This window comes from Palaemon carinicauda, chromosome 8 (assembly GCF_036898095.1).
Source record: "Palaemon carinicauda isolate YSFRI2023 chromosome 8, ASM3689809v2, whole genome shotgun sequence".
In the NCBI taxonomy this organism is placed as follows: Eukaryota; Metazoa; Arthropoda; class Malacostraca; order Decapoda; family Palaemonidae; genus Palaemon; species Palaemon carinicauda.
Window position 1 is genome coordinate 161,669,293 of NC_090732.1, and position 25,081 is coordinate 161,694,373.

General features: G+C 34.6%; 1 protein-coding gene across 3 annotated transcripts in view; it reads right to left on the reverse strand.

The window, feature by feature from the left end:
• Positions 1 to 5,185: 5,185 nt before the first annotated feature.
• Positions 5,186 to 25,081, reverse strand: part of LOC137645051 (uncharacterized) — a 55,501-nt gene continuing 35,605 nt past the window's right edge. For 2 of the 3 annotated variants that reach the window (XM_068377906.1, XM_068377905.1), the window contains exons 7-17: positions 16,658 to 16,811; positions 16,005 to 16,076; positions 14,809 to 14,948; positions 13,062 to 13,191; positions 12,601 to 12,723; positions 11,127 to 11,216; positions 10,231 to 10,354; positions 9,006 to 9,103; positions 8,362 to 8,482; positions 7,538 to 7,629; positions 5,186 to 5,914 (exon numbers count right to left, since the gene is read on the reverse strand). In XM_068377906.1, the coding sequence (XP_068234007.1) occupies positions 5,732 to 5,914; positions 7,538 to 7,629; positions 8,362 to 8,482; positions 9,006 to 9,103; positions 10,231 to 10,354; positions 11,127 to 11,216; positions 12,601 to 12,723; positions 13,062 to 13,191; positions 14,809 to 14,948; positions 16,005 to 16,076; positions 16,658 to 16,811 (1,327 nt within the window). In that variant the 3' untranslated portion in view covers positions 5,186 to 5,731. Of the gene's footprint in view, positions 5,915 to 7,537; positions 7,630 to 8,361; positions 8,483 to 9,005; positions 9,104 to 10,230; positions 10,355 to 11,126; positions 11,217 to 12,600; positions 12,724 to 13,061; positions 13,192 to 14,808; positions 14,949 to 16,004; positions 16,077 to 16,657; positions 16,812 to 23,357; positions 23,484 to 24,298; positions 24,434 to 25,081 lie in introns of all 3 variants that reach the window. The other variant, XM_068377907.1, reaches the window with a different exon arrangement.

Consider the following 25,081-nt stretch of genomic DNA (forward strand, 5'->3'; position numbering starts at 1 on the left):
ACTCTCCTATCTTATTTCTCTTCCTCTTGTTTTGTTAAAGTTTTTATAGTTTATATAGGAGATATTTCTTGTTGTTACTCTTCTTAGAATATTTTATTTTCCTTTTTTCCTTTCCGCACTGAGCTATTTTCCCTGTTGGAGCCCCTGGGCTTATAGCATACTGCTTTTCCAACTAGGGTTGTAGCTTAGTAAGTAATAATAATAATAATAATAAGGTTTTTACGATCGTACGCCCTTGGAGTCATCAATAACAGTTATTGGCGGTGGACCTAGCCTTTAACTTAATAGTCCAACTGCAAGGCAACAGTTTCCACAGTTATTGGCAGTGGGCCTAGTCTTTTTTTTTTCTAAAGCGCAAGACTGCAAGGCAACTGATGTCCTTTCAATCTTTTTCTACGACACGCAGGATGTAGTGTATATCAAGTGGTAAAATTTCCACACAGGTCTTGCGCGGGAAATAAGCTAAATTGAGTGTGTTTCAGGTGAAAACATTGTATTTTGAGCAAACGTTCTGCCACTTCGTAAAGAAATTGCAACTTTCTCTTGCCTAGATAATGTTATGGAATACTTGAGTATATCAGCCTCTATAATAATATTAACTTATTTCTAAAAACATAAATTAAATAGATGCTAATCATATGGGCGACCGTAGCGTCAACAAATTAAGACATCGTCGGCTATCAATGTTTTTCCTCCCATTCCTTTTTCGTTGCACTAATAAATCTCGAAAAGTTTAAAAATTGTTCATTCTAAGCCATATTTCTTAGAAATTGGTAAATGACATTAGATTCAAGATCTAAGAACTGATTCCACAATAATCTCCACAAAGTTTAAAAGGCTATTAACCGTGTTTACAATAATCTACTGTACTGACATCAAACTTATATCAGCAGATTTTGCCTTGGATCTTCGATATCCCGTTACGATCACTACATCATGTAGGTTTCCCATCGCATCCATGAGAAAAAATAAGAACCGACTAAAGAAAATTTACATCATATAACACGAAGAAAGAAACTTTCGAACAATGAGACTAAGGAGACCGAAGCTCCGCCTCGAGTAGAGAGAGAGGAAGAGGACATGGCGACGACGAGCAGGAAGGAGACGCCAATTTTCATGTTAACCGATCGTTGGTCGCGTGGGAGGAATGAGATCAGGGTTGCTAGGTTGGACTTTTTTCGGGCCAAAAAACACTCAAATTTGGCCTTTTTTTTAGATTAGTTGGCCTTTAGTAATATCACGAAAAAAGGTGGGCCTTAAATAATATATTTTTGGCCTTTTTCTACTAAAGTTTTGGCCATTTAATGATCATAATGTTTAGGGGATGGCTTTCATCCCATTCATCTTCAAGAATGATGAGGTCGCATTTGCCTCTCATTAACTTCCGGTCTTATCTTATCTAGTTGAACTAGCTGTTTAGTGGCAATTAAGGGTGTTTCTTCTACAAGTACCAAGAGCCACTGTATAGATCCCGATAAGTACAGTATATGTATTAAAGGTTCAAAAGACGTTCGTGAATGGCAGAGGCAAGGGACAGTGACAATTCCCTAACAGGTCAACGCCCAAGAGACTGATCATATTATTATTATTATTATTAATTGCTAAGCTACAACCCTAGTTGGAAAAGCAGGATGCTATAAGCCCGGGGGCCCCAACAGGGAAAATAGCCCAGTGAGGAAAGGAAACAAGGAAAAATAAGATATTTCAAGAACAGTAATATTTAGGTAAACATTTACTATGTAAACTATAAATACTTTAACAAACCAAGAGGAAGAGACATCAGATAGAATAGTGTACCCGAGTGTACCCTCAAGCAAGAGAACTCTTAACGCAAGACAGTGGAAGACCATGGTACAGAGGCTATGGCACTACCCAAGACCATCTCTACCCAAGCTAGGACCAGGGAGGGTCAGGCAATGGCTGCTAATGACTCAGCAGATAGACATATAGGCTCCCCCATAACCCCCATCCTTAGGTCACAAGAATGGTGAGGTTGCAGACACTACAAAAAAAAATATCGAGCCTTAGCAGGTCTCGAACCCAAGTCCAACTGATTGCCTAGCAAGTACGTTTCCAATAGGCCACCATATCCCTGCAAAATGTTGCGTTGGCAATGAAGGTACAAATGATGAAAGTTCGACTAGTAATGTTTATATTTTGTATTGTAAAGAAATTTATCGAATGAAAACACTAAAGAATATTTTAAAAGTAATCATTTCACATTCTAAGATGAATTGACCAAGGTAGGCTATGGGTAGAATGGTATTGTTTACTCTGGCAAATTACAAATAAAAGATATTCTAGTTATTAAACTAGTGGGAATATCGCGACCAAAGTACACAAAGAATAAGCTCGCAAATAGACAAAAAAAAAGTATGAAAACACTTTTCGTAATAAATGTTTTACCCAGAGAACCTGATTATCAAACGAACGGCTGTTATTTTCGCTTTAATTTTACATAGATTAATAATAAAAATCCCTTAAATTACTTTCTGACGCATCCAGGACATATATACTTCATAAAGACAGAACATGGTTTAATAGTTCGTACCTTTCTAAGTGGTTTATGGCCATGATCAGCAAAGCTGTACTAGTCAGGGTTTGCTTGCAGTGAGCGATCAGACCAAAGTCTCCAATCATGGTCTATATATGCAGACCTTCTCCATTCCAAGTCCTAACCATCACCAATCCGCACTGATCAACGTGGTATTGAAAACTGGCCAAACCCCAGACATGAATAAGGACATGCCCAAGGCCTTTGTCTTGCAGTGAACCAGAAACGGATGCATATTTTGCGTTGTTGTTGTTGTTGTTGTTGTTGAGGTAGTTCGTGCATTATTTCTAAAATGAGTGGCATTGACAATAACATATGTACCTGTATGCCCTGTGCTGCTATGCAGCTCAAACAGTTTCTGGTTTTGTAGCACTGCATTCTTCTTTGATTAAAAAATGAGCATAGGATAGGCCTTTTTAAAGATAAAACTTCACTTGTACAAAGGAAGCTCTTTGGTTCAAGTAAATCAAATTTCTCGAAGCATTCCAGAGGCGAGGAAAATGAAATTCTGCAATCACACAGCATAAGTCACGGAAGATCACAAGTAAACAAACATGGCTACATCATTCAATGCTAAGAAATCAACGTCAACCTGCTATCTTTTCACGATGAAAGTCCATTTAACTCAGGTTAGATCCTGACTTAGTTGAAGCACAGTCTACTTTGAAACACTCTTTGACAGTCATTTTTGGACAGGCACAAACGCACTTCCGTTCTTCACTGGCTTCTGTCACGTAACCATCAAACGTTCAAAACATCATTGTTCTCTAGTCCTGGTTAGTGTCATAGTCTGTATCATGGTCTTCCACTGTCTTGGGTTAGAGTTCTCTTGTTGAGGGTACACTCAGACACACTATTCTGTGTTTCCTTATTTCCTTTCCTCAATGGGCCATTTTCCCCGTTTCCAACTAGGGTTGTAGCTTATCAAATAATAATAATAATAATAATAATAATAATAATAATAATAATAATAATAATAATAATAATAATAATAATAATTCTCTAATTTATAAAAACTGAGGATTGCATATTTTTTTTTTCATTTGCTACGACAGTGCTCATGATGCATATCACAAACTTAATGGCTTTATCTGCTTTCTTCAACTTTTCAAAAAATTGATAAAAGGCTGACAGTCCATTGAGATGAGGTCCAACTCACTGCTTCAATATATGCATATTTCTTTCACTTCGTTTGATCATGACTATGGGTGAGAAAGTATTCTTTCTATGGTCACTATCCTATAACTACGGAATATATGATTGCAAGAGCCCGTGGTTGGCCCCAAGGGCCCTGGCCATCTTCAGCAACAACCATCCTGTAGGTTATTAGAGAGAATTCAAACTCATGTTTATGGCCATCCTAAGTTTATTACCGAAAGGGCAATCCTAGAAGATGAAGTGGATAAAATGGTGGCCGATGTGGTAACGTCTCTGACTGGTGAACGACAGACTGGGGTTCGAATCCATCTCAAACTCGTTAGTTCCTTTGGTACTGCAGCCTCACTATCCTTGTGAGCTAAGGATGGGAGATTTGGGGGAGACTATAGGTCTATCTGCTGAGTCATCAGCAGCCGTTGCCTGGCCCTCCTTGGTTCTAGCTTGAGTGAAGAGGGGGCTTGGTTGTTGATCATATGTATATATGGTCAATCTATATGGCATTGTCCTGCTTGATAGTGCAATGCCACTTTCCCTTGTCTCTGCCATTCATGAGTGGCCTTTAAATAGTTGCTCTCGAATTATCTCATCGTAGACTCTAAAAGTCTACGGGTTTCCACATACAATATCGATATATGTCAAACAAATAACATCATAATAAAGATATTCTGCTTGCCTAGGTGGGGTTTCAATAAACAATTGCTAAAGGAATTATAATAGTTTAGACCTTTGCACATCCATAGAAGAGAAAAAATAATATTAGAGCATAGGAAAATTCAATACTCCTGAATCATGGAAACAAAGGCCCCATCAAAACATGAGGTTCCAGGGAATAAATAGTTTATTTCCTATTCCCTTATTTCCTTTTCTCACTGGGCTACTTTCTCTGAGTTCTTTGTCTTGTAACATTCTGCTGTTCGAACCAGTGTTGCAGAGTGAATAATAATAATAATAATAATAATAACAATAATAATAATAATAATAATGATAATAATAACGTGAAAACTTGACAAAAGATTAGATTAACTTTTTGGACAAATTTGAGCATTTGGTGTTTACATTCTAATTAAATTACATTTAAAAATATATAATCAGGTTTCATAGAAAAATAGATAAATGACTATTTATTCTTAATCAATCATTTCTAGTATTACAGCGAGGTATAAACCATGCATAATTGGTTACAGAATAAATTAGACCTAATAGTTATAAGAAAACCAAATTTTCAGTCAATTCTAGTTTTACAGATTACTATATCTGGACTCTATAGGTTAGAAGGTAAGAGAAGTGTTCTTATATGTTTTATTTAACAATTTAGATGGTACACAAGTTCTCTTGACCTGGTATTTTGTACTTGAACTTCTATAACTATAAAAACTACTGGTACTAATGAAAATATTATACATTACCTTATGTCACATACTCACATTACAATCTATAATATAGCTGCAGCATACACTGTGATATTAAGTCTTTGAACTCTCAATGTCCATATTCTTCCATTTAATTCTTGTACGTTGCTTTTGAATATTTTGTTTCTTTTTAAACCTTCCCTTGAAAACTCTCTTAGCCCTGGTGTTGGGCAAACACTCCGATCTCTCCATTTTCCTTTTCAATTCTAAACTTGTTTCCATAAACTTTTTTTTTCAAGTCTTTGTTTATCCATTGATCAAATAATTTCCTTCTGTTTATTGTTTACAACTTCTGCCAACCACAACTGTTTCTGGTGTCTTCCTTGTGATCTACAAATTTCCCAGCTACACTGTTAAAAATCTGCCGTAAAAAACATTAAAAATCCTGGAATAAATGTTGCCAGGCATTTACCGTTTTAAAAAACGGATATATCAACGTAAAGGAGTCATATTAGGGTCACCAACCCGTAAAATATAATAACAAAGCATAGTAAAATTAAGGTCGCCTGTATTTTACTGAAATACGACTGAGAACAGTATATATTTACGGAGGATTTCAGATTAAAATTACGGTTTTTTTTAACAGTGTAAAGTTAAGCAACATAGGTGCTCATTTTCTTTGCTTAACTGGCTTTTTAGGTTCTGGAGAATCATTCAGCTCTCCCACCATGTTCATAAATGCTGGATTATTTGCGCTGTCACTTTCGTCTGGACCTATGTCCTCCGTTGTGGGGTCTTGTAGCTGAAGTCCGTCTCTGCCTTCTAACCAATAGGTGGCCATTTCACCTTTGCCCTGTGTTAGAAAGGAATAATGTTTCTTTTTAAAACAATTTTAAACATATTATGAATAATTTCTAATTAGATTCATAAATCCAATACACTGCTGATAGAAATTAATCCTTATATAATTAGCTTTATTACTTCCGGTACATTTCACGGAAAGCTAAACAGACGTTTGACAGCTGTAGGCCTACATTGCACCAGGTAACACTATGTTTAGTAAAGGCTAAACTATTGGCAACGCTGCCTGTAAAACAAAGTCGTTGAGCTTGTAAACACGGGAACAAAAACCTCTTTATTAATTCTGTTAATTACTGTATTGATAAATATTTTCATTTTCTTAACAGCAAGTCGTAAAATGAATCAAAATGCTTTTGATTACGTGTTTACAAGGCTAGCCAATTTTGTTTACAGGCAGCGTTGCCAACAAATTCTCTTTTTCTACACACAACGTTGCCTGCTACAATGTATACCTGACAGACTCTTTAGCTTACCATTAAGTGTAAATGAATTAATGAATTAATTAAGGAATTAACATGACTGATATTGCGCTAGTCAAGCGACTGAGTAAGGATAAGTTACTGAGTTTCCGATAGTTTTTTCTGACATTATTGATACAATAAATATATCATATTTCATCATTCAGAATGGTCATAGCTGAAATATCCCATGTATATAAATGAATATACAGAGAATATAATATTAGGCTCAATCTTGAACGATGGGTTTTGAACATGGCAATTGCATTGTTCTGATTTTCTTTAAATAACTACATGTTTACACCTTTTTGACTTATATATATCCTTGAATTTATAGAGAAAATACAAAGAGATTTCCTTTCTCGTTTGTTCACGTATCTGTCTTCTAACAGAAAGGAGTAATGTTTCTTTTTTAGAGATAATTCTAAGTAAATTAATAATAAGTTCTAATTACAAAGAAAAAGAAGAGTAATTTTTATCGAGTATTAATAACAAGTTTCTCTTTCATACAACACAAATAATAGTCAGACCTTCATCATGAGGCTTAATACTACACAGTATTCTAGAAGTTTTATTCCAGCTATGACCAAGCTGTGGGATGATCTTCCTAATCGGGTAGTTGAATCAGTAGAACTTCTAAAGTTCAAACTTGCAGCAAATGCTTTTATGTTGAACAGGCTGACATAAGTCTTTTATAGTTTATATATAAATATCTGTTTTAATGTTACTGTTTTTAAAGTGTTTTATTTTAATTGTTTATTACTTCTCATATCGTTTATTTATTTCCTTATTTCCTTTCCTCAGTGGGCTAATTTTCCCTGTTGGAACCCTTGGGCTTCTAGCATCCTGCTTTTCCAACTACCTTAGCTAATAATAATAATAATAATAATAATAATAATAATACAACAACAACAATAACAATAATAATAATAATAATAATAATAATAATAATAATATCAACAATAATAATAATGACGATAATAATAATAATCATAATATAACAACAACAACAACAACAACAACAACCATAATAATAATAATAATAATAATAATAATAATAATAATAATAATAATCATAATATAACAACAACAACAACAAAAACAACAATAATAATAAAAATAATAATAATAACTGTCCACAACCTGTTTATCCTTACCTTGACCTCGATGTATCCTCTGAAATCCATAATGAATCCTCCAGCAGCCAGGAGAGCCATTCTGGTACTGAGGGAGATTTGAATCCTCATGGCTGTTAAAGAAAAGAAGAGCCAGAATTTAAATAATTTCTGTATTAAGTTTAATGTTAAAATTATTTTCGTATTGGGTGGATAAATGTATAAATTGTATTTATTTGTAATTAAAAAAATAATAATCTGAAGAATACTCACAATAGAAATAAGGAAAATAATGTTAGAATTTCATATGACTAAGTTAAAGAAATGGACTTAAAAATGTTCTTCGTTCCTTTAGGATATCATTATTTATTATTGCCAAAAAAAGAAAAAAATATAATCTGAAGAAAACTGATAATAGAAATAAGGAAAATAATGTTAGACTTTCATATGTCTAACTTGATGAAATGAACTTAAAAATGTTCTTCGTTCCTTTCGGATATATATATTTACTACTACAATAAAAATGGGAAGAAAACTCACCGTTGCAATAAGGGAAATAAAGTTAGGCCTTCGTGTGCTAACTTAATGAAATGAACTTAAATATGTTCTTCGTTCCTTTAAGATATATTTATTCACTACTGAAAAAAAATAGGAAGAAAACTCACCGTTGAAATAAGGGAAAAAACCAGAAAGAAAGTTAAGCCTTCGTGTGCTAACTTAATGAAATATACTAAAAAATAAAGTTCTTCGTTCCTTTAGGATAAGAAAACCTAGATGAAAAAAATGACTTGCCAGATTATCTACCTTTTCTCAATTTTGAAAAACACGATACACAAGGAAGCATATTAATCTCGGGCTTAACATACCTTCACAAGTAGTCTCCATCCGTGATGCTGTGTTGACCGTATCTCCAAAGAGGCAATACCTGGGCATCTTGGTCCCAACGACCCCAGCTACTACAGGACCAGTGTTGATACCAGCACGAATCTGAGAGAATGAGAAAGATGTTAGGAAAGGGCAGTGAAATAAATAAGCACATCTTAAAAAAAGGAAATCTAGAATAACCGAAAATTTGAATTTTAAGAGCCTAGGGAAGGTCTTAAAGATACCCAGAACAGCTAGAATTAGGTACTTTGATTAGCCAGATAGAACTACTTTAGATCCGTCTTTGGTTACGGCTCAGTTTTCCTAAGCCTTGAAATACATCGAATAGTCTGGCCTATTCTTTATACATTTCCTCTGTCCTCATACACATGATAACACTAAGATAACAGAAAAATTCTTCTTCATGCAAGGGGTTAACTACTGCACTGTAGTTGTTCAGTGGCTACTTTCCACATGGTAAGGGTAGAAAAGACGATTTAGCTATGGTAAGCAGCTCTATATATATATATATATATATATATATATATATATATATATATATATATATATATATATATATATATATATATATATACTGTATATATACTTATGTGTGTGTGTGTGTGTGTGTGAGTTGTCTCATTACCTGCAACCACTGTCCCGGCTTATGTGGAATACCGATGCTCTGAACTGCATGACGAAGATCCAACGCTAAACAGGCTATTTCCGAAGCATGCTTTTGTCCTGCAAAAGAAATGAGTAAACGAAGAAGTTTCTTCTAATGCAAAGTATTAAGGAAATTTTTTTTAATTAAAAAAGATTTACTGCCAAGCTAGAAATTACAATCATGTCTTATTTGGTCAACTTCAGCCATTTAAATCATTTCTAAAATCAAACGATCGAAAAAAATATTTCTGAATGGATCAGCTAATTGAATTTAACTTTTAGGTTTATATTCAATCAACTAAAGGTTTAATTTTAAACAAAGCAATAAACAAGGTCATTCCTATTAGAGATAGATTTTGATATTTGAGAGGTTTATACCTCTCCCCAAAGATTTTTTTATCCATGATAAATTCTCATACATATTTCCTTGAAGACTAGCAAAGGACCTAAACATGAATTCAAGAATATTTTGATTATGACCCGTTTAGTAAACCATTTTTAGCAGCGATCTGGATCTATAATTTTTTTCGGCCTATCGTAAGAGTAAATGCCCAAATTGCCAATGCGGTCACAAGTCAGCAAAGAACTGATAAAATGCAGATCAGAAGGTTTTATCCTTTAAAAATGTTTTCTGTGAATAGAATAATTTTAGTGGGTTGGAGGAACACCAAATCTTTACTTATGATAAAATTATAAACATTTTGACAGTAGCCTATTGGAAACGTCCCTGCCTGGCGATCTGCTGAACTGGGGTTCGAGTACCACTCAAGCTCGATAGTTTCTTGTAGTATCTGCAACCTCACCATCCTTGTGAGCTAATGATGGGGTGTTTGGGAGAGCAGCCCTTGCCTGGTCTTCCGCAGTCCTAGCTTGTTTGGAGTGGGGCTTGGGCCATGATCATATGCCTATATGGTCAGTCTCTAGGGCATTTGTCCTAATATGGCATTGTTACTGCTCCTTGCCTCTGCCATTCATGAGTGACCTTTAAACCTTTAAACTAGTCATTCATGTCAATCAGTATTTAAACCAAAACTCTATTTTTCTCTATAACCTTAGTAGTGACCAAAACAATTTACAACTCGATTACCAATAAGACCAACGATATCGCTTTCTTCAGAGAGAGAGAGAGAGAGAGAGAGAGAGAGAGAGAGAGAGAGAGAGAGAGAGAGAGAGAGAGAGAGAGAGAAATGAACTACCATTCTTACCATTCCTCTTCGGCAGACCAGAAACTACCATGTAAGCGTCTCCAATGGTTTCCACCTTGTACACATCGTATCGCTCAAGCTTCGCGTCGAACACCCTGTACTGCATGTTGAGAAGGGACACGATCTGAAAAAAAAAAAAAAAAAAAAAAAAATATGAAATAACATACATTGAGAATTTACAGTAAAAAATAATAACGGATAAGAAATACTTAAGCTTGCATGCAGAGTTATGACAACAGTATGTTTCCTTGCAGAGTTATGACATAGGTTTAAGCTTGCTTGCAGAGTTAAGACATAAGTTTAAGCTTGCCTTCAGAGATATGACAACAGTTTAAGCTTTCCTGCAGAGTTATGATAACAGTTTAAGCTTTCCTGCAGAGTTATGACAACAGTTTAAGCTTGCCTGTAGAGTTATGGCAAAAGTCTAAGCTTGCGTGCAAAGTTATAACAACAGTTTAAGCTTGCCTGCAGAGTTTTGGCTACAGTTTAAGCTTGTCTGCAGAGTTTTGGCTACAGTTCAAGCTTGTCTGCAGAGTTTTGGCTACAGTTTAAGCTTGTCTGTAGAGTTTTGGAATAGGTTTAAGCTTACGTGCAGTTATCACAACATTTTAAGCTTGCCTGCAATGTTATGATAATAGTTTAAGCTTGCCTGCAGAGTTATGGCAACAGTTTAAGATTGCCTGTAGAGTTATGGCAACAGTTTAAGATTGCCTGTAGAGTTATGGCAACAGTTTAAGCTTGCGTACAAAGTTATAACAACAGTTTAAGCTTGCCTGCAGAGTTTAGGCAACAGTTTAAGCCTGCCTGCAGAGTTTTGGCATAGGCTTAACTTGCGTGTAGAGTTATGGTAACATTTTAAGCTTGCCTGCAATGTTATGACAACAGTTTAAGCTTACCTGCAGAGGAGAGCTGTCAGCACACAATTCTTCGAACCCCACAATATCACTGAAGTAAACAGTGGCGCTCTCAAAACTTTCAGCGGGCACCTGGGAAGAGAGAAAAAATTCTTTATTTTTTTTAACTTCTGACTTAATGCGTCCATTATTATGCTTAATAAGTCATAATACTTTTTATTCTTTTCACATTTGAATAATGAATTCTAACGAAGATTATTACCATTGTCAAAGGTATAGTCATTTTGAAAAAGATTGCAATTTCAAGACAGATGATAAAGTAGGTAGGAAATGTTCAGGAAATCACGCCACTAAAGAATGTGACTCACAACAGATAAACGTATAAACTTGACTAGGTTGAACAAACCATGTTCATGAAATTGAAAAGCTTATGATTTGGAATTTAAGACATTAACAGAAAATTATGGACCATAGATACTAAGGATGTTATAAATCATGGCTATGTAAATTCAATATGTTAATAATAAAACTATTCAAATTCGAGAATTGATAAATGAAAAGTATTTCGACATATTAGCATTATCTGAAACATAGTTAAGTGACTTCCCCAAGACACCAACCACCCGTTGAGATACTACCGCTGGAGAGTTATGGGGTCTTTTGACTGGCGAGACAGTACTACAGTGGATCCCTCTCTCTGGTTACGGCTCATTTGGTCATTGCCTGTACATACACCGAATAGTCTGGTCTATTCCTTACATATTTTGCTCTGACCTCACATACCTGACAACACACTTTACCAAACAATTCTTCTTTTCTCAAGGGATTAACTACTGCTCTGTAATTTTTCAGTGGCCACTTTCCTTTCGGTAGGGGTAGAAGAGACTCTATAGCTATGGTAAGCAGCTCTTCTAGAAGAGGGACACTCCTAAGACAAATCATCGTTCTCTAGTCATTGGGTAGTGCCATATTCTCTGTACCATGGTCTTCGATTGTCTTGGGGTAGAGTTCTCTTGTTTATAATAATAATAATAATAATAATAATAATACTGCTGAAATGACCTGACATACACCTACTTTCTTTCATATTGTGAGTGGGGGAAAGAAGTGGGCCGGAATTTGGGTTTTCTAAGTGTTTCGATAATGTGGATTTGACAATATCACTATCACTATTATTATTACTATTATGATTGTTATTGTTATTATTACCATTATTATCATAATACCCCTATAGGCTTCCCCAAACACCCCATCCTTAGCTCACAAGGATGGTGAGGTTGCAGTGACCAAAGGGAACTAACGAGTTTGACCGAGACTTGAACCCCAGTCTGGCAATCACCAGACAGGGACGTTACCAATCAGGCCACTAAAATAGACGTTTATATATGAATAATGAAGAAAACATTATCAAAAGAAATTGCAAACAAATAACATTCTCTAACATTTTCACGTAAAGAGGTATATATCTTTTAGAATGATTTGTTTACAAACAAACAAAAGAAATACAAATACTCACTTGTTTTTTCTGTTTCAGTTGTTTTGCAACTACAACAGGCAGCATCTGATAAAGGAGTCGATCACTACGTTTCTTCTCGACTTTCAATTGCGACATTTTAGTGGCCAGAGTGTCTGAAAATATCTGAAAAAAAAGCAAAATTGTATAAGAATATTAAGAGTTAAGAGTCCTCTTGCTTGATGGTACACTAGGGAACACTATTCTATCTTATTTCTCTTCCTCTTGTTTTATTAAAGTTTTTATAGTGTACATAGGAAATATCTATTTAATGTTGTTACTGTTCTTAAAATATATAATTTTTCCTTGTTTCCTTTCCTCACTGGGCTATTTTCCTTATTGGGGTCCCTGGGCTTATACCATCCTACTTTTCCAACTAGGGTTGTAGCTTAGAAAGTAATAATAATAATAATAATAATAATAATAATAATAATAATAATAATAATAATCTCAACGCCTCTCACCTCGACCATGTGAGTGGCTTTTCTGACCAGGAGAATTATGATGGGAGATATGGCCAATACGAGAACCAAGACAGCTATACTAATGGCTTCTTCGCTATCCGCCATTTTTAGTTGTTCCTTCACGGTTGTTCTGGAATGATAAATGCAAATATGAGGATTAAGGGATTGTGCTCAAGAATATTGAACATATATTTCTCAGGTCGTTGTTAGTGGCGGTCAAATCATAAATATAGGGAGCTTTTATTTTGGCACAAAAAAAGAACCAGCCACTACGTAGAATGTTTTTACCCAGTCATATCTTTTAGATGTATTCTCTTTCTCTCTCTCTCTCTCTCTCTCTCTCTCTCTCTCTCTCTCTCTCTCTAGACAAGATCATAAGAACTCTTTAAATGCTTAAACTGAATCGCTCTACTTAAGAGCAAATGGAGTCTCCACGGATGGACTAAAAAGTCTTTGAGGCATCCAAAATCCTAGTAACTCCTTGTAACTCTCTCTCTCTCTCTCTCTCTCTCTCTCTCTCTCTCTCTCTCTCTCTCTCTACAAACTGGAATTGAAAAGATACACCACTCAATGTGGTAATTTCTTCACATACAAAATAGCAAATACGGTACATGGAATAGACTTCCAGCGGATGTAGTATACAATAACACGGTAAACGGGTTCAGGAGTAAGTTAGACAAGATCATAAAAACTCTCTCAACTCTATAAACGTCCAAAACGTAAAGCACCCAAGAGCAAATAGAGTCTTCCCAGATGGACTAAAAAGTCTTTGAGACATCTAGAATCATTGTAACCCTCTCTCTCTCTCTCTCTCTCTCTCTCTCTCTCTCTCTCTCTCTCTCTCTCTCTCTCTCTCTCTCATTTCCATAACTAGGAGATTAAAGTACACATAGAATAATGTACATTACCAATTAGCGCTCTCTCTCTCTCTCTCTCTCTCTCTCTCTCTCTCTCTCTCTCTCTCTCTCTCTCTCTCTCTCATTTCCATAACTAGGAGATTAAAGTACACATAGAATAATGTACATTACCAATTAGCGCTCTCTCTCTCTCTCTCTCTCTCTCTCTCTCTCTCCTCTCTCTCTCTCTCTCTCTCTCTCTCTCTCTCTCTCTCATAACTAGGATATTAAAGTACACATAAAAATGTACATTACTAATTAGTGCTCTCTCTCTCTCTCTCTCTCTCTCTCTCTCTCTCTCTCTCTCTCTCTCTCTCTCTCTCTCTCTCTCTCTCTCTCTCTCTCTCTCATAACTAGGATATTAAAGTACACATAAAAATGTACATTACTAATTAGTGCTCTCTCTCTCTCTCTCTCTCTCTCTCTCTCTCTCTCTCTCTCTCTCTCTCTCTCTCTCTCTCTCTCTCATTTCCATAACTAGGAGATTAAAGTACACATAGAATAATGTACATTACCAATTAGCGCTCTCTCTCTCTCTCTCTCTCTCTCTCTCTCTCTCTCTCTCTCTCTCTCTCTCTCTCATTTCCATAACTAGGAGATTAAAGTACACATAGAATAATGTACATTACCAATTAGCGCTCTCTCTCTCTCTCTCTCTCTCTCTCTCTCTCTCTCTCTCTCTCTCTCTCTCTCTCTCTCTCTCTCTCTCTCATAACTAGGATATTAAGGACACAAAATAATGTACATTACAAATTAGTGCTCTCTCTCTCTCTCTCTCTCTCTCTCCTCTCTCTCTCTCTCTCTCTCTCTCTCTCTCTCTCTCTCTCTCTCTCTCTATTGTTTTGTTTTACCTGATCTCCTTGCGTAAGTTCATTTGAACTTCCCTCATCTCGTTCAGAAAGTCTCCCATCGACTCCACGTAATCCTGGGTGATTTCAGCGCTCCCATTGACGACCTGGTTCTGACGAATTTGTCGGTTCCATGTCTGAATCTAAGATTTTTCAAAAAAAAAAAGTAAAATATATATTACAAAGGATGTATACAATGTACATGAATATGCATATAAGACATGCAGCCATTTCTAGTCCACTGCAGGACAAAAGCCTTAGACATGTCTTTAATTACGTCTTGGGTTCGGCCATATATGGACTGCTTTTCTGGTCCTATGCTGCAAAGGAACCATACTCTCTACAGAACCTTCACAGTTATTTTATCCATTAAGGATTGGTGATGGTGGGAGACTTTAGTTTGATCCCTAACAGCAAACCAACCTCTACAACCCCTTCACCACGTTAAGGTAACCACACTCAGATAGGGATATATATATATATATATATATATATATATATATATATATATATGTATATATATACATATATATATATATGTGTGTGTGTGTGTGTGAGTATGTATGTATACACACACACACACACACACACACACACACACACATATATATATATATATATATATATATATATATATATATATATATATATATATATATATATATATATATATATGCATATATATATATAAGTGAAACTTTGGAGTTTTCATCCCACTCATCTTTCCTCTTGCTTCTATCGTCCATCCTTTCTGAGTTATTTTCTTAAGCTCTTTCTTAGCGGGAAAGCCACACTTTCCTGCTTAAGCTCATATTTTTTTTTTTTTTTTTGCCTCTTTTTTTTTTAGTAGATATGGATTAAATCTCACAAATCTTTCCATAAAGCAAATTTGAAATTCCTTCACCATCATTCAAACTTTTAGATAAGGGTGAGAAAATGCTGAACCAGATAGACTCTATATCCATTTTTTTTTTAATAAGGCGCATTTCCACTGACTTGCAGCGGTGCCCTTTTCGCTCGGAAAAGTTTCCTGCCACCTGATTGGTCAGAATTATCTTTTCCAACCAATCAGCGATCAGGAAACCTTTTCCGAGCTAAAAGGGCACCCCTGCGAGTCGGTGCAAATCTGCCTCACTAAAAAGAATTAACTATAGTATCCTTAATCTAATAATATTCTATTTAAACATTAAATTGCATACCTTAGCCATATATGTTTTGTTTTGAATGTCCTGCATGAATATCCTGCTGTCCATGGAAAATGCCATTGATGCCTGAGGGAGAAACGACAGATATTTCATAATTCTGTTCATTTTCGTATACTTTAGCAGCTTACTGTTATTTAATAACAATACTGAAGGTATTTCTGAAATGTATATCGTGCTATCTTTAAACATGTGTTAATATTCTGATCATGAAGAAATACGAAACAATAGCATCTATATTATTATTATTATTATTATTATTATTATTATTATTATTGTTATTATTATTATTATTATCGTTGTTTTTATTATTATTATTATTATCATTATTATTATTATTAGCTAAGCTACAATCCTAGTTGAAAAAGCAAAATGCTAGAAGCCCAAGGGCCCCAACAAGGAAATTAGCCCAGTGATGAAAGGAAATAAATAAAACTACACGAAAAGTAATGAACAAATAAAACAACGTATTTTAGGAACGTAACATTAAAATAGATCTTTCGTAAGTAAGCTACGATAAGACTTGTCAGCCTATTCAACATAAAAACATCCGCTGCAAGTTTGAACTTTTGAAAGATATGAATCAACCTCATGATAACCGTAAGAGTTAAACTCATAATGAGAATGAATAAAAAGTCAAACAACTTCACCTCGATGCCCGAAAATCCAATGGCCCATAACTTGACGTATTGGTAGAGGTTTCTCTTGTTGAGGTGCCCTCGTCCGTAGTAGTTCACTCCTATGGTGACCGTTCGCCCTAAGCTTTCGATGGCTTGGATGATGCTCTTGTAGGACTCGACCAACCTGGCGATTTGCAAAGGATGAAAGTAGTATTATAATGGAGGTTTTTAATCTCTCCATCTAGCTTTTGCATACACAACAACAACAACAACAACAAATGCAACCGTTTCTATTCTCTCTTACGAACTCTTGTACACACACAACAACAACAATAAATACAGCCGTTTCCAATCTCTCTTATTAAGTCTTACACACACTACAACAACAACAACAACAACAACAAAAACAAATGTAGCCGTTTGTAATCTCTCCTACTAACTCTTGCTCATACACACACTACAACAACAACAACAACAACAAATGTAGCCGTTTGTAATCTCTCCTACTAACTCTTGCACATACACACACTACAACAACAACAACACAAAATTAAGCCGTTTCCAATCTCTCCTACTAATTTTTGAGCACACAACAACAACAACAAAAATAGCAAATGCAGCCCTTTCCAATCTCTCCTACTCTCGTGTTCACAAACATTACAACAACAACAGCAACAACTATAACAAATGCAGCCGTTTCCAATCTCTCCTTCTATCTTTTGAACATAACAATAACAGCAACAACAACTGCAACGACAACAACAAAATATTCAGCCGTGTCTAATCTCTCCTACTGACTCTTGTACACACACAACAACAACAACAACAACAACAATAATAACAACAAATGCAGCCGTTTCTAATAATAATAATTATTATTATTACTTTCTAAGCAACAGCTCTAGTTGGAAAAGCAGTGTGCTATAAGTCCAGGGGCTCCAACATGGAAAATAGCTAAGTGAGGAAAGGAAACAAGGATAAATGAAATATTTCAATAGTAGTAAGTAACATTAAAATATTTTCTATATACACTATAGAAACTTTAACAAAATCTCTTTTACTAACTCTTGGACACGCAACATCAACAACAAATGCAGCCGTTTCTAGTCCACTGCAGGACAAAGGCCTCAGACGCCAATGCATGTCTGGGGTTTGGCCATTTTCTTCACCACGTTGGCCAGTGCAGATTGGTGATGGTGGGAGAATTTCATCTGATCACTCACAGCCACTCTATATATATATATATATATATATATATATATATATATATATATATATATATATATAATATATATATATATATCTCCATTACAACAACAACAAATACAGCCGTTTCTGGTACACTGCAGGACAAAGACCTCACACACTAATTCACGTCTGGGGTTTGGCCGTTTTCATCTCCACGCTGGTGGTGATGGGAGATTTTCCTCTGATCGCTCACAACCAACTAACCTAGTATGGCTGGCCCTGGCTAGTACAGCTTTACTGATCATGGCGATACATAAAATCATTCACAACGTTAAGGTATCCCCAAACACACATACAGTATATATATATATATATATATATATATATATATATATATATATATATATATATATATATATATATATATATGCCTTAAGATGAATGTGTATGCGTGTGTATTTTTCAGCTGAGATATCAATAATTCATAAAATCGTAAAAAGTAAGTAAACAGCGGGATGAGAGAGAGAGAGAGAGAGAGAGAGAGAGAGAGAGAGAGAGAGAGGAGAGAGAGAGAGAGAGAGAGAATACGTCATAATTTTTTTTAGGAATTGTCGGATATACTGTACCATTATATCATTCCTTCGAATAATTACATAAGACTTGAAATGCAGCAAAATACGAGTTACAGTCATGTAGTTCCATCACTAGCTAAGCATGATATGATAATAATATCTATTTGAATATCGAATATTAGCCACATGTTACTCAATACCTCACTCAAATCAATTAACAGAATTAATCAGACATTAACACAAACTGTAATGTTCATCCTACTCCTTATGACGTCACAAAGACGTATTTTTCTTAAAACTAATTATTGGTTAACTAGAATGCATTCCTCTGATAAAATATGCTATTATAACATCTTAAAATTAATTATCTCTAGATATACTTTAAAGGAAAATATATCTCTAATTCCCATAAAAACAAAAGATACATACCATCAGGTCAGTCTCGCCATTGCTAGAGCGTTCGAAAACAAATTTATGGAAAGTTGAACAGGTTTCTCGATCAGTAACTCATAAGGCCCCGGAACTCTCTCTTGGCGGGATATTCCAGCCCTCTGATTGGCTGTATCTTCTAGGCTGTGATTGGTTGTTGCTTTTGTTTACAAATTCTCGTATACACAGCTAGCATCGTAGCCAAAACCCAGTTAATTATTTCTTCCAAAAGGACGTGTTTATCTAGCTTACGCATTTTAACAAGATTTATTATTTATTTCAAAAGTAAATTATTAATATTTTGAGTTTGTTTTCATAATAAATGTAATTTATAAGTCTTAATTTATCGAAAATAAGTATAAGTATTTTACCTCTACCCAGTTGTATTCATTCATAAAATGCGAGATTGCATGACGTCACATACACCCACCAATCACAACAGAGGACGAATCAGCCAATGAGATGCCAGATATGTCCCGCTAAGGAAACCCATAAAGTGAGAGGTTTCCTCTGAGTTATGGGCTGCTGTTGACAAAAGAGTCGAATTCACATGAGATATTTCGTTCAAACGCTCTTAGTATAAATGACTTTTTCATCCTATTTCTATTTTTATACATATATATTGATGATATTTAAGATCCATCTTATTACAATACTGATTTTTTAAAATTTATTTCCATAAAATTTGTTGCTTTATAAGTCATCATTTATCTGAAATATATATGGTTTTGGTATTTATCCATGTCCTTTATGACGACGTATTTCCTAATAAACATATGATTTGTTAATTTTGTTCAATTAGCAGCCTACATTGTACTTTAAATACAATAAAATACGAATTATAGTCATCCAGTTCCTTCACTATGTAAGCTCTATATCTATTTGAATATCGAATATTAGCCACGTGTAACTCAATACCACACTCAAACCAGCAAACAGAATTAATCAATCATTATTTACACAATCTGTAATGTTCATCCTACTCATTATGACGTCACAAAGACGTAGATGATTTGGTAATCAGATATAACCCCTTTAATAAAATATGTAATAAAAACATCTTACAAGAAAATGTATCTACAAAATAAAAAAAATCTTCAGCCCCATATAACTAGTGTATCAATGTGATTTTATGCAAATTTAAGTAGGTTTTGTGAACAACAACTCGTAAGTCGCCGAAACTCTCTCTTGCCTGTAAATTCCAGTCCTCTGATTGACTGTATCTTCCTCAGCTGTGATTGGCGGTTGCCTTCGCTTCCTACAGCTTAACAGACAAACACACGCACATCTAACATCGTAGCCAGGACGCAGTCAAGCATTCCTTCGAATATGACGTATTTTTCTAACTTATACCCTTCAGCAAGATACATTATCTATTTGTTAAATTTATTTAACATTTTAAGTTTATTACAAAAAAAAATTGTAATTTTTCAGTCATACTTTATCTGTAACAACTATAGCTTTTAAAGATACAATTGCATGACGTCACATACAACCAACAATCAGAGCTGAGGAAGAATCAGCCAATGAGACGCCAGATATTTCCCGCTAAAATGCATAAGGTGAGAAGGTTCCTCTGGTATATGGGCTGCTGTTGCCAAACGAGTTAAATTTAGGAGAGGCATTTTGTTGAAACGCTCTAGGTAAGGGTTTTTTTCATCCTAATTCCTATTCATACCTACATACATAATAACGATTGGTTCAAGTAGCCTGAGAACGTCTAATATCTAAAAACTATCTATTATTCAATTGTTCTAGCAATTATAGACATTTCTATAAGTAATCACACTCGATTAATATATATATATATATATATATATATATATATATATATATATATATATATATATATATATATATATATATATATTAAGTATTCGAGTGTGATATTCTCTTTATTTGCTATAATGCAATAGGTAGATTAACAAATAGCTTAATGGTTATTGAAAATTGAGTAAAAGGTGAATAAGGGAAAGGGTACTCTATGTATATATCCTTTAAAGAAATAATTACCGTCCTCAAAAACGACAAAAAAAAATGAACTACACCCCGAGACTTGGGTATTTAAATGTGCATTTAAGCTTAATAAAATATGGATAGGATTTCGAACAGCAACTCACAAGTCCCCCGGAGCTCTCATGGCGGGATATTCCAGTCTTCTGATTGGTTACAACTTCCTCAACTGTGATTGGTAGCTGCCTTCGCTTGCTACACTTTAACAGACAAACACACGCACACCTAACACCGTATCCAGAACACAATTAAATATTCCTTCGAATAGTACGTATTTTTAATCTTATACATTTCAATAATATCCGTTGTGTTTATTACGAAACCAATAACCATTTTAAGTTTATTTCCATAAAATTTGGAATTTCTAAGTCATAATTTATCTGCAATAAGTATAGGTGTTTCACCACTACCTAGTTAAATTCATTCATAAAAATACGATTGAGTGACGTCACATACAACCACCAATCAGAGCGCAGAAAGAATCAGCCAATGGGACAACAGATATTTCCCGCTAAAATGTATAAGGTGAGAAGGTTCCTCTGGTTTATGGGGTGCTGTTGGCGAAAGAGTTAAATTCACGCCAACAGTTTAGTTTAAACGCTCTAGTTAATGGGTTTTTTCATCCTAATTGATTTTTATACATACATATAACGATGATATTATAAAGGAATCCGAAAAGCAAAAGATGTAGGACTGACTAAATGGATGTTCTCTTTATATTTACTAAATTGCAATAGATAGATTAAAAGCTTAAAGATTTATTGGAAATTGAGTAAAAGGTGAATGAATAATGGTAAAGTTATACTGTCTCTATGTAATATATCCTTTAAAAGAATGATTATCGTCGTAAAAAAAAAGCGAAAAAAAAACTTGAAACTACACTAAGACTTGGGTATTAAAATGTGCACGTAATCTTGGTAAAATATGGACAGGATTCCCCGAACAGCAGCAACTGATAAGTCCCCAAGAACTCTTTTTTGGCGGGATATTCCAGTCTTCTGATTGGCTACAACTTCCTCATCCGTGATTGGTAGTTGCCTTCGCTTACTACAGCTCACAACGTAACAGACGCACACACGCACATCTATCATCGTAGCCAGAACACAGTTATGTATTTCTTCGAAAATAGCGTATTTACGTAACATCTACCCTTCAACAAGATTTATTATCTATTTATTATAAAATTTATAATAATTTTCAGTTTATTTACAGGAAAATTTTAATTTTTAGTCACAATTTATCGGTAATAAGTATAGGTTTTTCACCTCTACCCAGTTAAAGTCTTTCATAAAGATACGATTGGATGACGTCACATACAACCACCAATCAGAGATGAGAAAGAATCAGCCAATGAGATGACAGATATTTCCCGCTAGAAATACATAAGGTGAGAGGGTTCCTCTGACTTATGGGGTGCTGTTGTCCAACGAGTTGAATTCACGCAAGGCATTTTGTTCAAACGCTCTAGCTAAGGAATTTTTTTCATCCTAATTAATTCTTTATACATATAACGATGATATTTAAGTAGCCTGAGAAGAATATTTTCTTATTTATTATATCTTTAAGATATTTAGATTACAGACTTCCCTTTCAATAATCACACTTTTCTTTCAGGAGCGAGAAATGCATATATGATTTTTATGTAATTTCCTATTATCATCAATATTTCTATCATAGTCATTATCATTTCGTATATTTTGTGAGATAAGATTGAGACTTTCGAGTTCATAATTATTGATTTTATAACAAACAAAATAAACCTTAATTCAGAAGTCCAAATTGAATACATAGCAAATGACAATATATAAGCTATGTATAGAGAGACCTAAATTTCCTTTCCATATGTTTGGTCTGTTATAATCATTATTAAATCAATGTCTTAAATAAAAAATACAGAAGTGGTCTTATCAGCTAAAAAAAATCACATTCAGAATTTCATTTTGCCATGGCTGAAAGCCACTGAGAATAGGCTTCTTGTTTTCTTCTGAGTATCCTTTATAAGCTGGAATCATTGAACTGTTAAGAAATCAAAACAGCACCAGTAAAATGGATTGATGAATAGGCCTACATGTGAAATTTTGTCTTAAACACTCAGTTTCTTAACCTTACCTAACCTAACACGATAACTGCACGTCTCCTTAATAAAGTATTGATTGATTAATAGGTTGTAAAATCATATCTTGATGTCAAGATAAAGTTAGAGTTGTAGGCCTACTGTATGCCTACTTGTTGATTAGGGTGAAAAACCTTTCATGAGAACGACCAATCAGACTGTACTGTATTATCATGATAGACTCGGTCACCCAACATTCTCAAAAAGTTTAATTTTCCCAAATTGATTAATTTGAGACTTACGGCCTAGTCTTATGGTCTGTTCAGAGGATATACTATGAAGAGAAAAACAATTAAAACCACTTATAGGAAGCTCTACCATCAATCGTGATTCAACACCAACGTGCAAGCATAAAAAGATGTGCCGTTCTATACCAAAGCAATTACCAATAAAAAAATACTAAGAGAATACGAACTGCCACAGACTGGGAGAACTTGTAGTGCTTGTGTAGATAATGAGTTGCCTTATGAGTGGGGTTGTGATGTCCCCGTAAAAATCCATCTTTCTCGATATGAGCATCTCCGTTGAGTCGATCTGGGACCTTGAAGGACAGAACCGATTTTATTAGCATTTTTATATTAAATAACACATGGCCGTTGAACACACACATGCAGTCTATGAAAGCCTATTATGCATGACCCGTGAACACGTAATATGCAGTCTGTATAGGCCTACAATACAGGCCTATTCTGCAGGACTGTTGAACACATATTATACAGTCTGTATAGGCCTACAATACATGCCTATTCTGCAGGACTGTTGAACACAAACATGTAGTCTTCATAGGACTACCATACATCACTATTCTGCATGAGCGTTGAACACATAATATGCAGTCTGTATAGGCCTACAATACAGCCCTATACTGCAGGACTGTTGAACACAAACATGTAGTCTTTATAGGACCAACATACATCCCTATTCTGCATGAGCGTTGAACACATAATATGCAGTCTGTATAGGCCAACAATACAGGCTTATTCTGCATGACCGTTGAACACATGATATGCAATCTGACTAGGCCTACAATACAGGCCTATTCTGCAGGCCCGTTGAGCACAAACATGTAGTCTTTAAAGGACTACCAAACATCCCTATTTTGCATGAGCGTTGAACACACACATGCAGTCTGTATAGGCCTACAATACAGGCCTATTCTGCATGACCGTTGGCCACATAATATGCAGTCTGTATAGGCCTACAATACAAGCCTATTCTGCATGAGCGTTGAACACACGCATGCAGTCTACATAGGCTTACTATACAGCCCATTTCTGCATTACCATTGAAGAGCATTGCCTTCGAGAACATTCCAATCAGTTTGCTACTATATATAGTAATTCACTTAATCCATACCTGAAATCATTCAATCTAATTTGAAAATGCTGTGGAGAGAGGAACAGATCAGATTCGTCTTTGCTGATACTGGGCCAAGTTGTGAGTTTGGAGATGAAGTGGTTTGTGTCAGCGTAGAACTGGGTGAGGTTGGATCTGGAAAAAAAAAAAAAAAAAAAATATATATATATATATATATATATATATATATATATATATATATATATATATATATATATATATATATATATATATATATATATATATATTGTCTGAGTTGATTTTCCTTGTATTTATCCTTATCAAATTTATTTATGGATATATATTATCGTCAGCCGTTGCTAGTCCACTGCAGATCAAAGGCCTCATACGTGTCCTTCCACACGCGTCTGTTTATGGTCTTCCTATATGTCAATCTATTATCTGTCATTCTCATTATATAGGTAAGGTATAGCCTACATATACATATAAATAAATATACATATATATGTGTGTATATACATAAATATATTTGCATATATACACACACAATATATATATATATATATATATATATATATATATATATATATATATATATATATATATATATATATATATATATATATATATATATATATATATATATTATAAAGTTATCTAATTCTAAAATTAGATTAAAACGTACTCCTAGTATCTTGCTAAGAGTGTATGCTTAAAAGTTGCATTTAGAAATAAAAACTTTAAATTAACGATAATTACAAAGGCAAGGAGAGGGAGTGGGCATGTGACGTCACATGCGTTTTGCATAATATAATAATTTTA